General features: G+C 35.7%; 1 protein-coding gene across 1 annotated transcript; it reads left to right on the forward strand.

The window, feature by feature from the left end:
- Positions 1-2,479: 2,479 nt before the first annotated feature.
- LOC140746524 (uncharacterized) lies at positions 2,480-3,672 on the forward strand. The gene has a single exon (XM_073078678.1). It carries the CDS (start codon positions 2,484-2,486, stop codon positions 3,525-3,527), a length of 1,044 nt encoding a protein of 347 aa, XP_072934779.1. The 5' UTR covers positions 2,480-2,483; the 3' UTR covers positions 3,528-3,672.
- The last annotated feature ends 7,254 nt before the right edge of the window (positions 3,673-10,926 follow it).

Genomic DNA, 10,926 nt, shown 5'->3' on the forward strand with positions numbered 1-10,926 from the left:
AAGGGAGACATATTTTTCCGAGGCGTTCCAGCTTAGCCCTAGGGGTAGCGGCGCATCTGTGGCCGACCTCAGGTAGGAATATCTAATACTATTTGGGGTTGATTACAGATGTCCATGAGCGACAGTAGCCTCTTACCATCAGGTGGACTGTATGCTAGCCTGCTACTATATTATAAAAAAAAGTTATATCTACCGTGATACAGCCGCGTAAATACAGGCCGTGTCGAAATAGAAAGATATGATTGTCTGCCACGGCCCTTGTCTGACACGTTCAATGTCTGTAAATATAAACAGGGATATAAGGCCTAAGGCATGAAAATGATATATGATTACCCATCACATAATTATAAGTTGTTGGTTTGTTAAAAAATCGAAGTAAGAATTGATGGTAGAGTGGCATTCACGATGTTTAGGTATGTCAGTACGTTACGAAACTTTCTAGTTGGATTCCCTATGGAAGCGAATGTTTGCATGACCCACAAGTCTTTGTTTCTACAGTGTATTCGCGTGAAATTGCCTGTTGTCTGTATTTTTAAGAATTTTTGCATCTTTTGCAAAGATCACATGATATTTAAAGATATTGTATACCTTAGCAAGATTTACTGTTATTCTTCTATCATCGATGTTAGATAGCTAGCTACATTCCACACTTTTGATCATGTGTGCTTTATGGATATTATATTAGTGTATAGGCATTGACTTTGTAACGTATGGCCTTTGGGTCTAATAAGTAACCAATTCGCGATAAAGTGTTCAAAAAATGAAATGTATTATTATCTTGGAAACTGCAACGCAACCGTTGCTATGTATGATGATAATAATTTATAATTAACGCATACCCGATGTTCATTAGGGCCTTTTTCCTGTCACGCAGTTTATATTTGCGTGCGTGACTCACCTGCAAGCGTGAATTAACTCGCTGCAGTCTCTTCGCGAGTCGTGACCTGCGCGTATGTAGGGTACATGACAAGAAACGTATATATATGCATATAAAAAGCGTTTATGTCTACATGCGTGTCTCACCTATATGCGTGAATTAATTAGCTGCAGTCTCTTCGCGACACGCGTGCGTGTAGAGCCAAGGGCAGCAAATGTATCTAAGAGTGTAACAAATATATTAATTGCTATCTTTAACTATGGAATGCGAGTGTCGCATGCGGATAAGATGCATGCGTTTGCGGGCGCAAACACGCGTGATACGAAAAAGGCTCTTAGTTCCTAGGTCAATGGTAATAAAAGTAATATATTAGTGATTAATCACTGTAGAACATAATTGGGCGTTTATAATAAGGCTGGTGCTTGAAAAAATAATATTATTAATATAAATAAAGTTATTTAATGTCTGCTAATTACTCCTTTGACAATATTTTAAAATTTCGATCTTGTTCTAAAAATATCTATTAGTTATTTCTAATAATAATTGTTATCAAATTATATACCTTTTTACTTTGAAATTCTAAATATTAAGTACGTTATAGTCCCTAGCTTTACCTCCAATCTTATGAAAATAAACTGACAGACATCTGCATCAAAGTAATGGTAGTTTTCCAAAATAAATAATGGAAGACTTATGAGGAGTTGAAAAATGAAAGATATCGTAAAAGTTTTGAAAAATATAATCAGTCTAGTATTATTCCACTGTCGAGTTCAAGTATTTTTACAAATAAGGGTTCTTAGAACTCTGTTTGAACAAGGGGTCTGATCATGAAGTATCTCCGATTTTTCAAATTATGAGCGTTTTAGAAATAAGTAATCGTTTGCCTGGCAAAAATATTGTGAACCTGAACACCAGGTTTCCTGAAAACGTTATTAGGATGTGTGAAGTCTACCAATACGCTTTAGCCAAGTGCGATGGACTATGACCGAAACACTTCATACTCTGTGAGGAGAGCCGTGCCCAGGAGTGGGATACGACAATTAGCATCGAATTACTTGGCCTAATAAACGGCCTAGTACAAATGCACATTCTTCTAAGTAGGGGCAGGTCCTTAAAATCTGTGGACCTAATATTTTAAATTAGATCATCTAGTGTGCGTTCAGTGGACCCGGTAATACTATGAAATTACTTACTACGATGCATTTGTAGAATAGTCTGTCAGTTAATATAATTTTACTCACTCATTCTTACTATAGTGATGGTATGTGATCTTCAGTTGGTGTTAAACACGATACGCTATGTATATTTTTACGAACCAGTTTAAATTGTTATTTGAAATAAAGCTGTGACTAATGTAATTCGTTTTTAAATAATCCCAATATAACAGTTCCTCTATCCGGTCCCAAAGCGCTTCAACAATAACAAGGAACCTTTAGTACCGATCTTCCTGATCTGTCATTGAATTGGACATCAAAGCGATCCGGCATTGACGGTTGCAACGATCAAGGCTAGAAAAAAACCTGAACGTATCAACCATGAAATCGAGACGTATAAGTAACTGGTTATCGTACCATGACCCGTCATTATACTTTAGAACTCAGTCACGATGCTACTTACGATCTTCTTTTGTTACATCGCGTTAACTTTGGCTAATCCATTCCACAAATTCCCCTACGTGTTCCTTCTCGACGTTGGTAATGAAGAATTGGAGAAGACTAACACAGAACAGCTACGGGTGTCCATTCCTGGAGGATCGCTGGCTATGAAGTATCCAGTAATGGGCGAAGGTGACACCATATCCCACGTGAGGGTCAGTGGTATTGATTTTGGAACAGATCTTAAAGTCAACATTGTGGACGGCGGTCCTGGCTATAAATATGTAGTGCTGGTATTCATGGGTAATCCAGGTGTGTCCTACGATGCTGTGGTGACGCTGCAAACGCTGCCACCTGGTACAGAAATAAATACAGTTAATAAAAAACAAGTTGTCGGTCCCAAAACCACGGAAGATAGTAAGTCTTACGAAGTTACAGACGTTGACAGTGATGATAATGATGAAAATATAGCCGGTTCTACAATAATGAAACAATATAGTCAGAAAAGTAATTCGGAAGTGATGCAATCAAGTTCTAAATTGTACAATTATGCTAATGCTGAAATGGCAGAAAACGACAAGGAAGATGAATCCGAAAACACGCCTTCTGAAGAACAGGATGATGACAATGATTCTTCAAAAGAAGATGAAGAAGATAGTGATTCTTCAAGTGACGAAGATGAATCTGTAAGTGGTGAAGAAAACGAGGACGATGGTGTTGAAGAAAAGGCATATTTCAAGCAAAGCGGATTTGAGAGTCCTAGGGCAGAACAATATACGTATAATATTGCTGATAGTAATGCATATGACAAGCCTGCAGATATTGTAGACGACAGCTTATACGAGAAGTATCAAGACTTGAAACCGCATTTTGCAGATGGTTACAGAGTCTACCCTCAGAGTGCGATATACAATAAACAATACCAAAACTCTTACGGAAAGAACGATGAAGTAGAATTAGAGCAAATGTTTAATGATGAAGAGATCCATAACGACGGGAGATATAAAGACGGCAGTAACAGCATTGACTCTGATTATCCAGCTGCTGAATATTAAATAGATTGTTGTAGATTTAGTAAAATTAGTCATTACTTCTTTAATTGGTTGCATTATTATAAATATACGGAAATATTTAACCTATTTATAAGAACCTTTCTTGACTATCATCGAAAAACTTCTGTAAATAATTATTATGAAATATTGTGTTTATTTTTTGGTATATCAAAAAGCAGCCTATTGGTTGGAACTTGGTCTCTCGATCGAGGGATCGAGAGCCTAAGTTCGGAGCCCAAGATCTGACCCCTTGGTCCGAAGTTCAAATCCCAGGCAGACATCTGATTTCTCAAAGTAATGTGCGTATTAGAAACTATTTTTTTTTTTATATAATATAGAAGTAGCAGACGAGCATGCAGTCCACCTGATGGTAAGTGGCTACTGCCACCCATGGACATCTGTAATCAACCCCAGATATTCCCACCTAAGGTCGGCCACAGATGCGCCGCTACCCCTGAGGACTAAGCTGGAACGCCTCGGAAAAGTCTGTCTCCCTTACCACACCCTTCATACCGGAACACAGCAGCGCCTAACACTGCTGTTATTAGGTAGAAATAGGTGTGGCGGTGGTGCCGCCGGAGTCGAACCACAAAGGGTTCTACCACCTTCAACAAAGGGTTCTACCACCTTCTATCACTTTCTTTAACGTTGAAGGAAAACATCGTGAACATTATAGATGCTATCCAATTTTATTACGTTTTTTGTTGTTATTTGTTTCTATCATGTTCTTAACCTCTTTAAACAGAAAATCGTCGTCAATATCACTGCTGAGAACGGGTCTCCATAGTCCACCGCGTTTGCCAAGTGCGAATTGGTAGACTTCACACATGTCTGAGATTTTATTTAATCTCTCAAGGATGCAGGTTTCCTCACGGTATTTTCCTTCACCATTAGAGCAAGGAGTAATTAACTGAAATGTAATATGCACATAATTTAAAAAATGAGTAGTGCTAGTAGGATTCGAACCTCGGACCCCTTGTTTGAGAGACTGCGAATCAATAACTAGGGCATCGCTGCCAACATACTGCTTTTAATACCAGTAGGCTGTCACTGATAACCTATCAATATACTGCTTATAATTATGGGATAATTACAGAAACGCATGTCAATAAGTCCGTGGGCGATATTATTCACATCATTTTGTTTACATAACGCACAAATGTCAATAGGTTAATCTGAAAGCACAAACCTTCCGATACTTGCTTTGAATTCAGGCTATTACTGACAATATTTTGAATGGCGGAGGCGTACACGCGCCATCGAATAAAGGAGGCGATTCACTGATTGACAAATAACTACGGTAGGGTAGCCATCTTGTGGTAAACGTATTACGGGATACCTTGCTTTACGTATGTCCGTCTTAAAATAACAATGTAGTGCTTTTATATTTGAACGAAATGAAATAAAAACAATATTTTTTTTCAAAGTAGATGCTTTACAGAAATCTTTTTGAACAGATATACCTCCTGTCAATATACCTATTTACCACAACTTCACAAGGTGTTTCGTTATAGCGGAAGGGACACGATATATACACGTAAGAGATTTAACTTGGTCCTGAAAATATGTAACGAAATTGTGATAATAAAAAACTTTATTACTACACTAGCTGACCCGGCAAACTTTGTACCGCCTCAAAATCTATTTATCAAATATATTTCATATAAAATATAGCCTATGTGACTTGTAGATAATGTAGCTTTCGAATGGTGAAAGAATTTTTAAAATCGGTCCAGTAGTTTTTGAGCCTATTCATTACAATCAAACAAACAAAGTTTTCCTCTTTATAATATTAGTATAGACTATACTAATTTTGGACTAGGTAGAATTATTGTTTTATTTGTATTTGCCACAGCAATTTTTACCTCATAACAGCAGAATAGAGCCGCTGTGTCCAGGATGATCCATTTAAACTTATTCACTTTTTTGAGATGTTCCATGTTTCTTCTTAGCAACGCGAAAGTATGTGTAATGGATTGGGATTGTCCTTCATGTACGTGGTTATGGTGGGATGCTTGTTTATTTGCTACTTTAGTTTCAGTGAAAAATTACCAATATTACGTTAAAATTTTTATCCAATAAAATTTGCTGGTCAAATAACTCATAATACTACTTGTACATAACAAGTTATGTCATAAGGAAGAAACGGGAAAGTCTCACAAAAACTAGAGAACTTGTTACCCCACTCCACGTGAAAATAATTGGTATTTCAAGGATCATCTTTCGGTTTTATATTTGTAGCTCGTGCCTGGAATGTTTTTCAAATAAATAGTCCCCGATTTATTTCCACGCGTATCCATCCCAATTAGGGGTTACACGTGCCGCGACGGGACTGTTATCTCATTTGGCTGTAATTTATCCGTAATATTAACTTAATCGATACCTCGTTCCGATAAATAACTTTGACTACTTTCAATATATTACTCAATATATATTGATAACTTTGACTTTTGTATTAGGTAACGAATATTTTTGAAGTTGTGGGTGCTTCTTTTTAGTCGCTTGGAAAAATTACGAAACAGATTTATGACAAAACCGACAGATACAAAATCGAAATCATAAAGTTTGTTATAGGTTAGGTTAGGCTATAGGTTAAGTTAGTAATAAAATGCAAGTATTGGTTAAAAAAAAAAGGCATAAGCATATTTATTTTATTTAAATGCGTAATGAAGAAGGAACGAGCATGCATGCCACCTGATGTTATGAGTTTACTGCCACCCATGAACATTTGTGATCAACTCCATATGTAGGTAATATCTATACTATTCTACCTGAAGCCGATCATGAAAACATTGTCACTTCTGAGAGGTAAGATGACCTCCTCATATGTAAGTCAGCCGACACCTACATCTTTCCTCCGAAATGGAAGAACTTCTTCACGGTACATACCTACGACCAGGTCGTACATACGACCACATAGTTGTATCGTGTATGTCACGGTCAGACCATACAGCTTCTACCTCCTATACCAGCTGTAAACATATGGAAAATGAACCAATAGGTAAAAGAAAGTCTATGACATAACACAGGCACAAAGCAATTAGTGTCGCAACCATTTAGCAATTCGTAATCGAATATAACTTCCATCCATGTAATTATGCCTGCTCTAAATTCAGCATCTTCCGCCGAATGCATCAGGAACATTTCATAATTCATATAAACAAATGGCGTCCATTAAAAAACATTACCGGGAAAGTTGTCCCCAGCATAGAAAGTACTAACCGTGGGTGTAGCAATACTGACTTACATGACAGATTGAAATACAACAAGCAATCTATGAATTTTAATACTAGTTGCGAGGTATTTGTCTCCCTGCTGGCGGTAAGACTGATTTCAATAAGAGAATTACGGAAAGTTTAGATAGTCAAAAGATGTTCTTGAACACTCTGTGAAGTGAAGTTTTTATCTATTTAGACATACAAGTCTACCTTATTTCAGTAGTGCTCCAGTGGTACCATGAAGCATCATACATAAAATAAGAAGTATAATCTTATTTTCCATGCGATCAAATCTGTTAACATATCGCCACTCGCTCAACATAGGACAAGTCGTTGGAGATCATACGTTTTGCAAATTGTTCCCTTCCTGCTGGGTACTTTGACGTCAGAGGATGGAAATTGTGGACAAATACTGCAAAATCTGATATTCAACATGATGTCGAAATGTTTCACGGTTTGCCCAATGGTGGCCCGATGAATAATGGAGAATTTGTAAAGAAGCTCTTAAATATTATGGTTACGGAAAGAAATTTCCATTCTACTTTCCATGATATGATAATGTTTATGCTGTGTTTAGGAGTTGCACTTATTTATTGTCATGATAGATGTGTGAACAAGTATGCTCTCCGCTTTATATTACTAACTTGGTCTATATGTCGCACTTTTAGAATTTTAAATGTGGTAGAATGGTTTGTGGTTGTACTTCCGAGGTACTACCGCCACACCTAACTGCGTACTGGTATAAAGGGTGTGGTAAGGGACACATTTATTTGGAGTTTTCCAACTTCAAGACTCAGGAATAGAAAGGCATCTGTGCCAATACCATGTAACTATTACATGTGGAGTTAATTATAGATGTCCAATAGAGGCAGAGGCCATTTCTCATCAGATAAAAAAACTCGTTTGTACTTTAATTTCATAAACATATATTCCTTTATTTTTAATGAATATATCTTCGATCAACATTGGTATTCTTGATCGAAGGAATATATAGATGCTGATTCGGGTAGCTTTTCAGTGAAGATATTATGTATACAACACAGCAATGTATATAGGTAACAGTAACTGAATCTCGCGGGGATTGTCAGTGAGTTGATAAGTGGGACGATCCTAAGTAAATAGTTCCATCTCTTTAACAAATTGGATAGGAGACCTACATCTAGGTGATACTTGCTTTATTAATTATATGTAAAATGATGGCATTAAAAGAAGAGAATAATTATTATTAAAAAAAAGACAAACCCGCTGAGTTTCTTACCGGATCTTCTCAGTAGAGGTCGCGTTCCGATCCGGTAGTAGTTTAAGAAAAAAATTGTACCTGACAATTTGTAAGTGCCGTCGTTGGCCTATACAAAATAAATATATTTCATTTCATTTCGATGGTGTTGACATGTATCCTGGATCTACTCGTACACCCTTAGTATAGTCCGCGTAAATCTGCTAGTTGCTGTTAATATAGAAATGTGCCGCGTTGAATGAATTAATGAATCCCATAGAAAAATGTATTACTACACCTCCTCGCAACAATTTCAGAGCGGACTTATAGTTTGGCGCGGACTATATGAGTTTACTTAGTACGTTTTAGCTCACAGAACGTCCCCGTGGAGCGTATCGGAACTAAAATTCCGCAGTATAAGTTTAAAAAAACGGTGCAATAACGTATCAAAGTTGAATAAAATATGTAAAAATAAACGCATTGTATTTATATTTGTAAAATTAAATGTAGTTACACTTGACTATTCAGTTTTTTAAAACTCATAATGCGAAATTTTAGTTCCGATACGGTCCACGGGGGCGCTGTATGTGCGAAAACGTAAACGGTGACAGTTTTCGAGCAAGCGTAAAAACTCGTACTAAGGGTACTGGACATCGTTATATTGCTATTTATAAAATTTAAAAATAGGTAGGGAAAGCTTGGACCGATATTAATAAAACAATAATAAAAAGATCCAAAATTAATTTAATTAAAACTACCATTGATTGATGACATTGAGTAGTGGCACCTTAACATTTGTTTTTACCTATCCAGCAGGAATGGCAGTTTTTTTCGGAATACAAGGTACCTACCGTATATTTATATCCTCTTCTGAACCCCTGACAATGTGTGCACATAATGTGCAAAAGTGTAGATATAAACTCATCTATTTTATAAATTTATTCAATTTTACTCATAAATTTATTCAACTTCATTGGCTTCCACCAAATTCCTTATAAATCATCACTAGAGTACATAGATTAGTAAAGATTACTCACTCCTAACAAGAAAATGTACCCAGTTTTGAGAATTGAAATAGTTGCGTAAAAAAGTTTTGCCACGTCTCCGTGCTAAAATGTCCCTGAAATATTTGAAATAATTATTTATTTATTATGTAAATTACGCAGTATTAGTTATTTATTCGTAAATTTTCTCTAAAAATGTTTTTATTTGTCATGAATTCAAAAAAAGAACGTACTAATAAGCCGTTTGTGCCTTTATTCAATTTCAAGGCGGCGAAGTATCTTTACTATGCTAGAGTAATTGAAACATAAATTATGTATATTAAAAACATTTTTGGAGTAATATTCAAACTAAACAATAAAAGCTACACAGAAAAAATAGTGTGGTCTGTCAAGATTCCACGTTCATTACGCAATTTACTAATAAAGTATATCATACTAAATACTCTAATATTGTATCAAAATATTCACAATAATTTATATTATTTTTTTCTATATAACGTTACAAGACTTTAAACTTATTTGTGCAAAAATACATATTTAAAATTATTAGCTGTTCTTTAAAAGGTAACTTCAATATCGATCCAGTAATCGGTGCATGAAATTTCGGCATCTGAAAATGTACTGATCAATTTCTTCTAAAATATCAAAAAGTGTAACATTAAAAAAAACCATAACATTAATTGTAGAGGCAAACTTCTGTTACTGTTTTTGTTTTATTTTAATTTGTGCGCAATATTGGTACTGGCTGTAAATGATGTAGAACAAAAAACTACTCAAAAACTTGTCAGTTACTGTTTTATTACAGCAAGGTGCATCTATTATCGAGTTACCGTTCGTTTGTCCTCAAAATGGTCAGTCTGGAAAAATCTCCATTGCGGCGCGAGAATCGTAGCGCCATGTTCTTCGAATAACGGTCTATAGAAATTCAAATCGGGAATTTCCAGGCAAACATGCCGTTCCATAATTCTAATTTCAAAAGTCCGTGAAACGGTTTCAACTTCAGTTGCGTTCAGAATTAATTGGCCCAAATACATCATGATGCATTCACTACTTGGGTTGATCGGTTTGTTTCTATTTTGTTAATATTTTGTATTTTACAAACAAAAACGAAAAAGGTTGAATTACAAGTTTTATTTAACTTCACTGGGCTCGTTGTTTGTTTCAAGTCAAATGTGACCCATTTTCCGTTGTTCGATTGATATGAAATTTTGCATACGAATTTAAATTTGGTTTTAGTATAATCTGTATCTTTATATATATATTTCTTATGTGCGTGTATGTCACTGAACTCCTCCTAAACGACTGGACTGATTTTGATGAAATTTGTTGTGCGTGTTCAAGGGGACCTGAGAATGGTTTAGATTCACAATTTAGTCCGTGGGAAAAGGTTTTTTTTAAATAATTTTTAATTCGTAGGTAGTTACAGAATCGGAAATTATGCATTTGATCAAGTGATGATCTTTAGCAAAGTTGTTGTCCAAGACCCCACAAGGGGGGTTGGTAAGACCAATTTTCGACAGATGGCACCACTGTCATTCCAATGCAGGTACAAATTTTCCATTTTATGTATGTCATATTATTTCTGTAAATGCGGACGAAGCCGCGGGCACCACTAGTATTAATATAGTATCTTGGAACTTGTCTTATGGTACTTACTCGTAGATATAGGAACTTCATGACGTCTTAACACATTAATCTGCCACATTAATCTTTAGGCTTGTTGGGTCTGTCTTGACAGCTGTTATAATATTTATGACTAATACGAATATTAATTTTGAAAGCAAAATACTTAAATTAGACTTAAAACTTTGAAATGTGTAAGCCATGAGTCGTTTTGACTCTTTCCCTTTTGTGGTGTGAAAAATACTCTAGATTTCGCGTGCCCAAAAAATACGGCTAAAAAATTTTAATTATGTTTATATTCAAAATTGATTTTAGCAATTTTACCAAGGGCATGTGATTTT

This window comes from Epargyreus clarus, unplaced genomic scaffold (genome assembly GCF_041222505.1).
Source record: "Epargyreus clarus isolate Ecla_fem2 unplaced genomic scaffold, WU_Ecla_fem_2.2 ptg000012l, whole genome shotgun sequence".
NCBI lineage: Eukaryota > Metazoa > Arthropoda > Insecta > Lepidoptera > Hesperiidae > Epargyreus > Epargyreus clarus.

Coding starts and splice junctions, on each gene's coding strand:
- LOC140746524 (XM_073078678.1), top strand. CDS start 2,484: ATGCTACTTACGATCTTCTTTTGTTACATCGCGTTAACTTTGGCTAAT.